This window comes from Balaenoptera physalus, assembly GCF_965194825.1.
Source record: "Balaenoptera physalus genome assembly, chromosome: 19".
Taxonomy (NCBI): domain Eukaryota; kingdom Metazoa; phylum Chordata; class Mammalia; order Artiodactyla; family Balaenopteridae; genus Balaenoptera; species Balaenoptera physalus.
In genome coordinates, this window is record NC_138900.1 from 53479045 (window position 1) to 53492274 (window position 13230).

At 38.8% G+C, this 13230-nt stretch overlaps 1 protein-coding gene across 7 annotated transcripts in view; it reads right to left on the reverse strand.

Moving 5' to 3' along the window:
- IST1 (IST1 factor associated with ESCRT-III) overlaps nt 1-13230 on the reverse strand; it is a 36183-nt gene that overhangs the window by 11071 nt on the left and 11882 nt on the right. For 6 of the 7 annotated variants that reach the window (XM_082439165.1, XM_082439164.1, XM_082439160.1 and 3 more), the window contains 3 exons: nt 1958-2060; nt 1344-1524; nt 483-570 (listed from right to left, as the gene is read on the reverse strand). In XM_082439165.1, coding sequence (XP_082295291.1) covers nt 483-570; nt 1344-1524; nt 1958-2045 — 357 coding nt within the window. In that variant the 5' untranslated portion in view covers nt 2046-2060. Of the gene's footprint in view, nt 1-482; nt 571-1343; nt 1525-1957; nt 2061-8361; nt 8443-13230 lie in introns of all 7 variants that reach the window. The other variant, XM_082439161.1, reaches the window with a different exon arrangement.

A 13230-nucleotide genomic window follows, 5' to 3' on the forward strand; every position in this document is an offset into this window, starting at 1 on the left:
TTTTCTGTCTCTTCTACCAGACTCTAAGCTATAAGAGTAGGGCTGGTGTCATATTTTGCTCACCACTGTGCTTTCAGTACCCACCCAAGTCACAACATCTGCTCAATAAATATTTGTGGAATGAATCAATGAAGCAAAACATCCATTCCCTTAATGTTATTTTAACTTTACTGGTTTACAGTTGTATAAAAACTCTTCTATTTTTATATACTTAAATAACATTACAATAAAAATAATTTAAGACAAAACTGGGGGGTATTTGTAACTTTGCCCCTTAGAAAAATTACTCAAGTTGGGAAAACACTGTTCTGTTCCATGATATAAGGCCTGAAAAGGAGGAACAAACAAGTTTACAAAGCCTTTTTCAAAGGCAGCATGAGAAGGGTACAAAAATACGTGGTCAAAAAAGCAGAAGTGACTTATGTTAACCAACCTTTCTAATAGGAAAAACTACAGGCAGCACTGAAACTGGTTGTACTCACAATTTTCAACTCAGCCACTTCTGACTGGAGTCGAGGAGCAGCCCAAATCAGTGTAGACACAGATTCAGCCAGACCAGAATCTAACTCCCTAATTAAGGGAAAATAAATAAATAAAATTTAACATTCTTTCAAACAAACAAAACCCCATCATCTGTATCACATACTTGATAGCCTCTAAGGCAATTTCACAAATATCACTGGATTCTCACAATAACTCTAGGCTTCAAGCCATTTCTGTCATCCTATTTTGGAGGGGGAAACACAAACTAAGTAACAAGCCCAAGGTCACAAACTCAGGAAATGGTTGAGCCAAGACTCAAACTTAGGCCTCTTGATTTCAGATTCCAAATTTTCTTTTCAACAGTTGTCTACATTGAGATCAGGCCTTCAAGTGAATAGCAGGAAGGATGTTGTTGGGTATGTGAAGTGGTAGTCCCTTAGTGCTATCGCCCTATGTGTAGGAAGAGACCAGTATTACTACTCCTTTCTCAAATTCCAGAAGTGATTTAACTTAGGTCTTCAAATCAAAATACCTTACTTCATTACAGTTATACAAGATGAAAAAGTTCTAGAGGTCTGCTGAACAACACTGTGCCTACAGTTAAACAATACTGTATTGAGTGCTTTAAAATGTTTAAGGCAGATCTCATGTTAAGTGTTCTTATCAAAAAAAAAAAAGGGGGATACAAGGAAATTTCTGGAGGTGATGACTGTTTTCTAACTTGACTGTGATGATGGTGTACAGGTGTATGTCTATGTCCAAACTCGTCAAATTGTACACATTAAATATGTGAAGTTTTTTCCTAAATCAACTATACCTCAATGAAGCTTAAAAAAAAAAAAAAAGACAAACCAGCTTACTTCATAGACTGGATGAGGCCAAACCGAGCCAGCAGCAGGTCACAGTACAGCTCCAGGATCTCCATGGCCTCCACAAGGTAGTCTTCTCGAATAATGTGCTCCACTCGGATTCGAGCTCGTTCATCTTTCCCAGCAGCCAGATAGTCAGCAATCTCTTTCCTTGCTTTCTGGGCCAGTTCCGCTAAAGCACAAATCACACTCCAGTCACAAAGTAGTAGTATACTGGGCCCTGGCCTGCAGGCAGACATCCACCCCAAAACAGAAAAGTGGGTGTTTCTACTATATCCTAGCTCACCCTCCTTTAGCAAATTTAGTCTCATCTCATCTAGTCTAGAATTTGCTACCTCGTCTAGATGAGAATATTGTTTGTGTAGCCAGAAAGTTCCAACTATGGAGTCACATTACCTATTCCATAGCAAGAGTATGTTCCTTTCCCTGCAACAAAGTGATTCAGTCTAACTAGTCACAAAGGACAACAGAAATGTATCCAAAACCTAAAGGATATGGGATCCTTAAGACTTCATAGTGCTAGCCTGAAAGAGCCAATATTGAGGTGCTAGGATTCAGTGATGTATTTTGGGAAAGAAAATACAATGCAATCATGCATAACTCACTTTTTTTTTTCTCCAATAGTTTAAGACGGTTTATGACTAATCTCAAATTGACTCGTAAACGCTCAGCTTTAAATCCAGAGCCCAGCATGCTGTGCTGTTCCTCCTGGAAAAAGATAAGAAGCACAATGACTACTTTCAAGTTAAAATTAGTTCAGGAACTAAGACTAGTTAAAGGGTGGATTATTTGACATTATAAACCAGAGTAGTTTTCTAATACAGGTAAATATAACATGATCTGACTCACATTTTTTAAAGGTCATTTGGCTGTTGAGTGGAGAACTGATTGGGGAGAGATAACAATGGAAGCAAAAGAACCAAGAACAAGGCTATTACAACAGTCCAAACAAAAAATGAAAATAGCTTAGTCTGCGATAGTTAGCAGTAGTGATGGTAGAAGTGATTGGATTTGAGATCTATTTTGAGCACAGAGATGAAAGAACTTGGTGATGGATAAAATGAGTATCTATCTCTGTACTGGTGTAGGAGTGGGCTGATAAAAACAAAGAAGCAGGAATGCCTCCTACTTCTCCCCCAACAAAGATAAGAAGTAGTGATAAGAAAAGATTATCAAATTTAGAACTAAATTCAAAAATATTATCACCTTAATTCCTCAAATCCTCCTACTAAGTCTTAGCCTTTGGAAAAAGCTACTGTCCAAGATCACAGAAATATCATTAACATCTACCCACATACAAAGAAATATACAAAGAGGTAAAAAAGTTAAAAAAAACTGCTCTATAAAATTCAACAACAGGGATAAACAACAAGGTCCTACCATATAGCACAAAGAACTAAATTCAATATACTATGATAAACCATAATGGAAAAGAGTATTTTTTAAAAAAAGAATGTATACACATATATAACTGAATCACATTGCTCTATAGCAGAAATTAACACAACACTGTAAACAACTATACTTCAGTAAAAAAAATTTAAGAACAAAAAGCAAAATAAAATAAAATTCGACAACAGAAGGCTATTATTTACTAAGACTTTTACTGAACAGCAGAGTTATAGTCAACAAAACTACTCCCTCCACCCATAAGACTTTAGGGTATAACACTGTGCATTGACCACTGTGCACTCTGTATCAAGACAGCACTATTTCTCTCTATTAATTATGGACCTGAACTTCAAAACATGTAATATCCAAACAAAAGCTAGGCCTAACAAAGTAACCGAAGGACAGACAAACCAAAAAACATACCCAATGTAAGGACAAACACTAGGAATAGTATGTCTGCCTGTGCATAAACCACTAATAGAAAACATCAGATATATTTTCCTTTTGTGAAACTGCCTGCAGAATCCTTTATACTTCATTTAATAATTAACCCAAGTCCCAGTTTACAATGGTAAATATCTGGGATCCATTATAATACTAAATTATGTTCAATCCATTTAACAAATATTCGCTGATTATCTCTATGACAGACAATAGCTAGATGCTGGAGATAAAAAAATTTAGAAGGCACAGTCCTTGTGATCAAAAGAACTTATATTCTATTGGAAAAAAAAGAGCTAAGAATATCTGGCAACTACATTACTATTTGCTAAGAACTAGAATTCTAGAGTAGTTCTCAACTGGAAGTGATTTTGCCTAGAGGGGACGTTTGGGAACGACTGGAGACATTTTAGTTTGTCGTGATTTCAGGAGATGCTACTAGCATATATAGCAGGCATCCAGGGATGCTGCCTACATCCTACAATGAACAGGACAACACCCCCGCCCCAAACAAAAAAAATCCAGCCCAAAATGTCAATAGTGTCAAGATTAAAAAACCTATTCTAGAGAAAAGACATGCAACCTGCTCAGGGATGTTAGAGAATTCTTTCTAGGAGAAGGAAAAGCCTAAGCCAAGTCCTGAAGAACAAGCAAGATATTCGTAAGGTAAAAAGAGGGTGTGACTATCCCGGGCAGAGGGAGTGATGTGTGTAAAATCCAGGTACCAGAGAGAACAAGAAGTTTTGTGAGAACACAAGTTCAATACAGCTGAAGCATGGCATTAATTACAGCTTATGCCACATGTTTCATAATCCTAAATTCAAAACTTCAATTCAAAAATTATTTAGATGACGTCAGGTGCTATAGTAGGTTCTGGTGCTGACTAGATCCATACAGTATTCCTGTTCTGAAGGCATTCATAACCAGAGATAGATGGGAATTAGAAAAACAGCCAGGAAAACAGTAACTAGTACTAACATTTACTCTACCAGGCACTTGCCCAAGATCAGCCAGCAACTAAGTGGTAGAGCTAAGAATAAAACCTAAGTGCATCTGAATTCAAAATCCAATTGAACAATCCCAATCATACACTACTACATCATTTTTGGTACTAACAATTGTGATACAATATATATTTTTAACCCCCTTCAACAAATATTTATTGAATGCCTACTATGCTGTGACAGGCCCTGGAGATAATATTGGTAAGGAAAAACAGACATGGTTACTGCCCTTATGGAAGTTTATAGTCTCGTTAGAGAAACTTATCACATCAGTAACTAAAATAACAACTGCAGTAAGGGCCACAAAGAAATAATGGTTCTCTGGAGTTTATTATTATGGGATTTGAATTCTTCAGTGGATACTGTCTCATAGATAAAAGATAACAATACTGGGGGTCTGATACAGTTATAAGTTATGACAGAAAAACGTCAAGATTTCTCAGTGGTTCTTAAGTAGTCTATAATCATCAGATGCCATCAATACTTGCAAACAAAATTTTAGTCACAACTGTACTTTAAATATTTTCAGGAGGCTTAAAACATATACATTTTGACCGAGTAATTCTACTCCTAGAAACTTAACCTAAGGAAATAATCAGCGCTTCATGCACAGAATTTTATACAAAAATATTTATCAGCACATTTTAAGACCAAAAAATTGAAATAATGAACCATATGAATAATGAAATACTGTTCTTACTAGTTAAACAAATTATATATATTTATGATGGAATTTTAAGTAGCCACTAAAATATTTTTTAAAAAGCATTTACTGGGACTACCCTGCTGGCGCAGTGGTTAAGAATCCGCCTGCCAATTCAGGGGACATGGGTTCAATCCCTGGTCCAGGAAGATCCCACATGCCACGGAGCAACTAAGGCTGTGCACCACAACTGCTGAGCCTGTGCTCTAGAGCCCACGTACGGCAACTACTGAGCCCGTGCGCCGCAACTACTGAAGCCCACGTGCTCTAGGGCCTGTGTGCCACAACTACTGAGCCCACGTGCTGCAAATACTGAAGCTTGCAAGCCTAGAGCCTGTGCTCTGCAACAAGAGAAGCCACCGCAATGAGAAGCCTGCACACCACAACGAAGAGTAACCCCCACTCGCTGCAAGTAGAGAAAGCCCGCACACAGCAACGAAGACCAAATGCAGCCAAATAAATAAATAAAAAGCATTTATTAACATATTTATTAATGATATTAGTTTAAAAAGCATGACTATATATGCAGGATGACTCCAAACTCTGAGTTTAAAAAAAAACCACATATGTAAAGACAAAGGCTAGACTAAAACAACAAACAAAAACAGATTTAGTTTTTCCTATATGTAAAACTCTTTTCAAATCCAAGGAATTTGGACTAACATTAAAGCTAACACTAAAAACGAAATCTACCTCAGAAAGTATATAATTTAGAATTTCTATCAAAAGACAAAGAATAATATAAATAAATTCATTTGCCTCCTTAGAAAAGCAAAATGTTAATTCATCAGTAAACATTAAGAACAACTTATCAGAATAGGTATCTAAAGTGGCTAGACACTGAAAGACACAAAAGTGTTAATGGAAGAGACAGGTTATAAGGGGGTAGCTTTAGCAACATGAAGAAACGCTGGAGGGTGCAAAGACAGCTCTAGTTCACATATTTGCCTAAAATGGGTCAGCATCCACAAACGCTAGTTTGGGACCATACTGAAACAGCTTGGCAAAGAAAGGAACCCAAACAGTCGTAAGAATAGGGACTCTGAAGAAGAAAAGTGCTAAAATTCTCTGAAAGAGGAGCTTAAAAATATTTTATGCTGCAAATATAAATCGAACTCTGTGAAGGAAGTTGAAAATACTGAAGTGAGGTCTCTATTTCACTGTTAATCTTTTGGCTGGGAATGTGTGGGGGAGTTTCTCTCCCCTCAAAACCCTACTGTAAACCTACTGTAGAAAGCAGATAAAAATAAACCTAAATTACTAATCTTACAATTCAGTAATAGTATTTGTTCAAATTTACAAAAAGTAAGTAAAATCACAGGGCCCCTTTAAAGGAGTCTAACAATCACGGTGCCAGCTGGAAACACAGTATCCACACCTGGGTAATGCGAGGAGACTTTAATAAAGAGACTACTTACAGGACTTCCCTGGTGGTCCAGGGGTTAAGACTCTGAGCTCCCAATGCAGGGGGCCCAGGTTCAATCCCTGGTCGGGGAACTAGATCCTGCATTCATGCTGCAACTAAGAGTCCGCATGCCCCAACTAAAGATCACGCACGCCGCAACGAAGATCCCACATGCCACAACTAAGACCCAGTGCAGCCAAATAAATAAATAAATATTTTTAAAAAGAGAAACTACTTACAAAGGTGTGGGTAAGATTTAGAGAAACCAACAAAGGACAGTGAATTGCCCCAGAACCATTAACACATCTAGGCCTGAAGGGGCAAGATGAGGAAGTAGAACCTGGAGAGGGCAGCTATATGGAAAGGGCCACCAGACAGGAATCAGGTAGAGGTATGCAGATCACTTGCAGCAACCTGGAAGGGAAGCAGCAGGGGAATAAATACCTAGCCCTCATTCCTCCTGCCGATCCATCTACCCTACAACTGGAAGCCAGAAAGCAAAGGGGCCCACATACACGGTACATGTGAATGAGCCTCCAGGGATGTAGATCAGAGAGAAAAGGATGGTATGTGGCTCTGAAGGAGGAAACAGAAGGTATCCAGCCCAAAGACTATTATTTTTCCACAAGACCAAAGAAGCCAGAACCTACATCTACCAAAAGCAACCTCAGGTTTACACCGTACTAAGACTTCAGTTAACCAAGCTAGAAAATTGAAGCTAAATGGCCTTTCTACAATAATAAGTACAGTATAGTGAATATAATTTCAGTTCTTACAGTATAATCTCTAAAGTCCCTTTCAACCCTATGATTCTGCAGGACACTAAATATCCCATTGTACTGAATTATATGAAATAGGCAAAAACGCATAGACAACTGAGATTAATCCTCAAGACATCTCTTGCAAATCTTACTTCTTAAAAGTAACATAATCTGCACACCCATGTTCATAGCAGCATTATTCACTATAGCCAAGCAGTGGAAACAATCTGTCCATTGACAGAAGAATGGATAAACAAAATGTATATACATGTGTGTATATATACACACACAATGGAGTACTAATATTAGTACACTCCAATAGTCCATGTTGTAGCACATGAGTTTCTTCCATTGAAGGTTAAATAATACTCTATTCATCTATCAATATTCTAGCAGTATTAGTCTATCATACCCCAAAAGAAATCTGTGCAGAAGACCATGAAGACACATGTATACAGACTCTGTGGTAGTAAGGAGGTGGAGGAATGTTAAGTGTCCATTACAAGAAGACAGATAAAATGTAACAGAAACATGACAGAATACTATCCAGAAATCAGAATTAATGAACTAGCTATACTTAGAACAACATGAATAGTCCTTAAAAACAGAAGTAAAGAACAGGGTTCTAGGTTCAGTATTCCTTTCACTGAATGAAGCTATAAATCCTGAAGAGTATGTATGGAGCAGCTCTTTGAAGATTCTAAAAAGTAAATAATAGAAGCTGGATGGAGACCAGAATTTGACATGCCAATAAAGTGGCAGTGAGTTTATCATTTTTTTTCCTCTTATATTCACTGGCCTAGATGCAAGGCAGCCTGAAACCCAGAAGTGAGCACGCATAGAGAAAAGAAGAATATCAAGAGAAGCTCTCTAGTCCTGCCTTGAGAGACCAGAAAGGGGACCCCTGGTGTGGACAGAGTAGGTGAAATACACCAAACGAGGAAAGTCAACTCACTGAAAAGACAACATACATCAATGCTGAGATTATACAGACGTTGGAACTGACAAAACTTTAAAGCAGCTACTATAAAAATGTTGCAGCAATTCAACTACACTTCAATAAAAAAAAAAAATTTTTTTAACGTTGCAACAGGTAAGGCCAAATACTCTTGAAATGAATAATAGAAAGTCTCAGTAAAGAAACAAAAGACATAAAGAGGAAACAAACTTTTTTTTTTTTTTTTGGCTGCATGGAACCCAGCCCCAGCAGTGAAAGCCACGAGTCCTAACCACTGGACCACCAAGGAATTCCCGAGGAAACAAACTTTAGAAATGAAAAATACATCAAGAGTAAGAAACTTACTGTATGAGCTGGAGAGCAGAAAGAAAATGACAGCAGAAAAAGCCAATACACTTCAAGATAGGTCAATACTACATAACCAATCTGAAAAACAGAGATAAAAAACATTGAAAAAAGTGATCAAAGCCTCAGATATCTGTAGGACAAACAGTAAAGGATCTAATGTTTGCATTGTCAGAATCCCAGAAGGATGGGAGAAACAGTTTGGTACCAAAAAACTTTTGAAAAAATACTGGCTGAAAACTCCCCCAATTTAGCAAAAGACATAGATCTACCGACTGAAAGAGCTCAGAGAGCTCCAAAGAAATGTATGCCTGGACTCATCTTAATCAAATTGAACACTAAAGACAAATTTTTTTAAATACTGAAAGCAGTCAGAGAAAAACAGGTTACCTATAGATGACCTATTCAAATAATAGATTTCACATCAGAAACAATGGAAGCCAAAAAGTGCCAAAAGAAAAGAACTGTCAACCCAGAATTCTATATCCAGAGACAATATCCTTCAGAAATAAAGGTGAAATAAGTCATTCTCAGATGAGGGAAAGTTAATAAGAAAACTTGGAAAACTAAAAAAAGGAAGAAATAGCAAATATTTATATCTTATATTACAGAAATGGCAAATATCTGGGTAAATATAATAGATGGTTCTTCTCTGGAGTCTCCTAAAACGTATTTGAGGGACACTTCCCTGGTGGTCCAGTGGTTGGGATTCCGCACTTCCACTGCAGGGGGCGTGGGTTCGATCCCTGGTTGGGGATCCTGCATGCCAAGTGGCATGGCCAAAAAAAAAAAATTTGTATTTGACAGTTAAAAGCAAAACTAATAACACTGTCTGACGGGGTTTTTATCAATGTATGTAGATGTAATACATAAAAAAACCACAACATAATAGTATAAAGGGGGACAGGGCAAAGGGACCTATATGTTTCTATATTCCACAATAAGTAATAAAATACTGATTCTAAGTAGATTGTGAAAAGTTATGTACAGCCACTGTAATCTCTAGAGTGACCAGTAAAACATACTGTATCAAAAAATAGACTAAAAAACTTGACAGATTTTAAATTTGATACTAAAGTGTTCAAATAACCCAAAAGAAGGCAGGAAAGCAGAAACAGAAATGAAAAACAGAAAACAAATAATAAATTGGTAGACCTAAAATCAAATATACTAATGATTACATAATTAAATAAAAATGATCTAAACACAAAACACAGAGAATTGTAACTATGTATGGTGACAGATGTTAACTAGACTTTCTAGAATGGTTCAAAAAATGATCCAACTATATACTGCCAAGAAGAAACTCACATCAATACAATAACGTAGGTAGGTTAAAAGTAAAGGATGAGAAGATGGCGGAAAAGTAAGACGCAGAGATCACCTTCCTTCCCACAGATACATTAGAAATACATCTACACGTGGAACTGCTCCTACAGAACACCCACTGAATGCTGGCAGAAGACGTCAGACCTCCCAAAAAGCAAGAAACTCCCCACGTACTTGGGTAGGGCAAAAGAAAAAAGAAATAACAGAGACAAAAGAATAGGGACGGGACCTGCACCAGTGAGAGGGAGCCGTGAAGGAGGAAAGGTTTCCACGCACTAGGAAGCCCCTTCGCGGGCAGAGACTGCGAGTGGTAGAGAGGGGAAGCTTCGGAGCCACGGAAGAGAGCGCAGCCACAGGGGTGCGGAGGGCAAAGCGGAGAGATCCCCGCACAGAGGATCGGTGCCGAGCAGCACTCACCAGCCCGAGAGGCTTGTCTGCTCACCCGCCAGGGCGGGCGGGGGCTGGGAGGCGAGGCTCGGGCTTCCGTTGGATCGCAGGGAGAGGACTGGGGTTGGCTGCGTGAACAAAGCCTGAACGGGATAGCGCACCACAGCTAGCCGGGAGAAAGTCCGGGAAAAACTCTGTAGCTGTCAAAGAGGCAAGAGACTTTTTCTTGCTTCTTTGTTTCACGGTGCACAAGGAAAGGGGATTCAGAGCGCCGCCTAAACGAGCTCCAGAGACGGGCGTGAGCCGCGGCTATCAGCAAGGACCCCAGAGACGGGCATGAGACGCTAAGGCTGCTGCTGCTGCCACCAAGAAGCCTGTGTGCGAGCGCAGGTCACTATCCACACCGCCCCTCCCGGGAGCCTGTGCAGCCCGCCACTGCCAGGGTCCTGTGATCCAGGGACAACTGCCCCAGGAGAACCCGCGGCGCGCCTCAGGCTGCTGCAACGTCATGCCGGCCGCTGCTGCCACAGGCTCGCCCCGCATCCATACCCCTCCCTCCCTCCGGCCCAAGTGAGCCACAGCCCCCGAAGCAGCTGCTCCTTTATCCCCGTCCTGTGTGAGCGAAGAACAGACGCCCTCAGGCGACCTACACGCAGAGGCGGGTCCAAATCCAAAGCTGAACCCCGAGAGCTGTACGAACAAAGAAGAGAAAGGGAAATTTCTCCCAGCAGCCTCAGAGCAGCAGATTAAAGCTCCACAAACAACTTGATGTACCTGCATCTGTTGAATACCTGAATAGACAACGAATCATCCCAAATTCAGGAGGTGAACTTCGGGAGCAGGATATATTAATTTTTCCCCTTTTCCTCTTTTTGTGAGTGCATATGTGTATGCTTCTGGGTGAGATTTTGTCTGTATAGCTTTGCTTTCACCATTAGTCCTAGGGTTTGGTCCGTCCGTTTTATTTTGTTTTTTTAACTTAAAAAAATTTTTTTTCGTAATAAATTTTTTCTTAATTTTCTTATTTTTTATTATAAAAAATTTTAAAATTTTTTAATAAATTTTTTCTTAATAATTTTTTTCTTATTTCAAAAACTTAAAATTTTTTTCTTAATAAATTTTCTTAATTTGTGTATTTTAAAAAATTAATAAATTTATTTTAAAAACTTAAAAAAAATTTTTTCTTAATTTTTTTATTTATTATAATAGCTTTATTTTATTTTACTTTATCCGTTTTCTTTCTATTTTTTCTCCCTTTTATTCTGAGCCGTGTGGATGAAAGGCTCTTGGTGCTCCAGCCAGGCATCAGGGCTGTGCCTCTGAGGTGGGAGAGCCAACTTCAAGACACTAGTCCACAAGAGACCTCCCAGCTCCACGTAATACCAAACGGCGAAAATCTCTCAGAGATCTCCATCTCAACATCAAGACCCAGCTTCACTCAACGACCAGCAAGCTACAGTGCTGGACACCCTATGCCAAACAACTAGCAAGACAGGAACACAGCCCCATCCATTAACAGAGAGGCTGCCTAAAATCATAATAAGGCCACAGACACCCCAAAACACACCACCAGACATGGACGTGCCCACCAGAAAGACAAGATCCAGCCTCATCCACCAGAACACAGGCACTAGTCCTCTCCACCAGGAAGCCTACACAACCCACTGAACCAACCTTAGCCACTGGGGACAGATACCAAAAACAACGGGAACTACGAACCTGCAGCCTGTGAAAAGGAGACCACAAACACAGTGAGATAAGCAAAATGAGAAGACAGAAAAACACACAGCAGATGAAGGAGCAGGGTCAAAACACACCAGACCTAACAAATGAAGAGGAAATAGGCAGTCTACCTGAAAAAGAATTCAGAATAATGACAGTAAAGATGATCCAAAATCTTGGAAATACAATAGACAAAATACAAGAAACATTTAACAAGGACGTAGAAGAACTAAAGAGGAACCAAGCAACAATGAAAAACACAATAAATGAAATTAAAAATACTCTAGAAGGGATCAATAGCAGAATAACTGAGACAGAAGAACGGATAAGTGACCTGGAAGATAAAATAGTGGAAATAACTACTGCAGAGCAGAATAAAGAAAAAAGAATGAAAAGAACTGAGGACAGTCTCAAAGACCTCTGGGACAACATTAAACACACCAACATTCGAATTACAGGGGTCCCAGAAGAAGAAGAGAAAAAGAAAGGGACTGAGAAAATATTTGAAGAGATTATAGTTGAAAACTTCCCTAATATGGGAAAGGAAATAGTTAATCAAGTCCTGGAAGCACAGACAGTCCCATACAGGATAAATCCAAGGAGAAACACACCAAGACACATATTAATCAAACTATCAAAAATTAAATACAAAGAACAAATATTAAAAGCAGCAAGGGAAAAATAACAACACATAAGGGAATCCCCATAAAGTTAACAGCTGATCTTTGAGCAGAAACTCTGCAAGCCAGAAGGGAGTGGCAGGACATATTTAAAGTGACGAAGGAGAAAAACCTAAAACCAAGATTACTCTATCCAGCACTGATCTCATTCAGATTTGATGGAGAAATTAAAACCTTTACAGACAAGCAAAAGCTGAAAGAGTTCAGCACCACCAAACCAGCTTTACAACAAATGCTAAAGGAACTTCTCTAGGCAAGAAACACAAGAAAAGGAAAACACCTAAAATAACAAACCCAAAACATTTAAGAAAATGGGAATAGGAACATACATATCGATAATTACCTTAAATGTAAATGGATTAAATGCTCCCACCAAAAGACACAAACTGGCTGAATGGATACAAAAACAAGACCCGTATATATGCTGTCTACAAGAGACCCACTTCACACCTAGGAACACATACAGACTGAAAGTGAGGGGATGGAAAAAAATATTCCATGCAAATGGAAATCAAAAGAAAGCTGGAGTAGCAATTCTCGTATCAGACAAAACAGACTTTAAAATAAAGACTATTACAAGAAACAAAGAAGGACACTATATAACGATCAAGGGATCGATCCAAGAAGAAGGTATAACAATTGTAAGTATTTATGCACCCAATATAGGAGCACCTCAAAACATAAGACAAATTCTAACAGCCATAAAAGGGGAAATAGACAGTAACACAATCACAGTAGGGGACTTTAACAC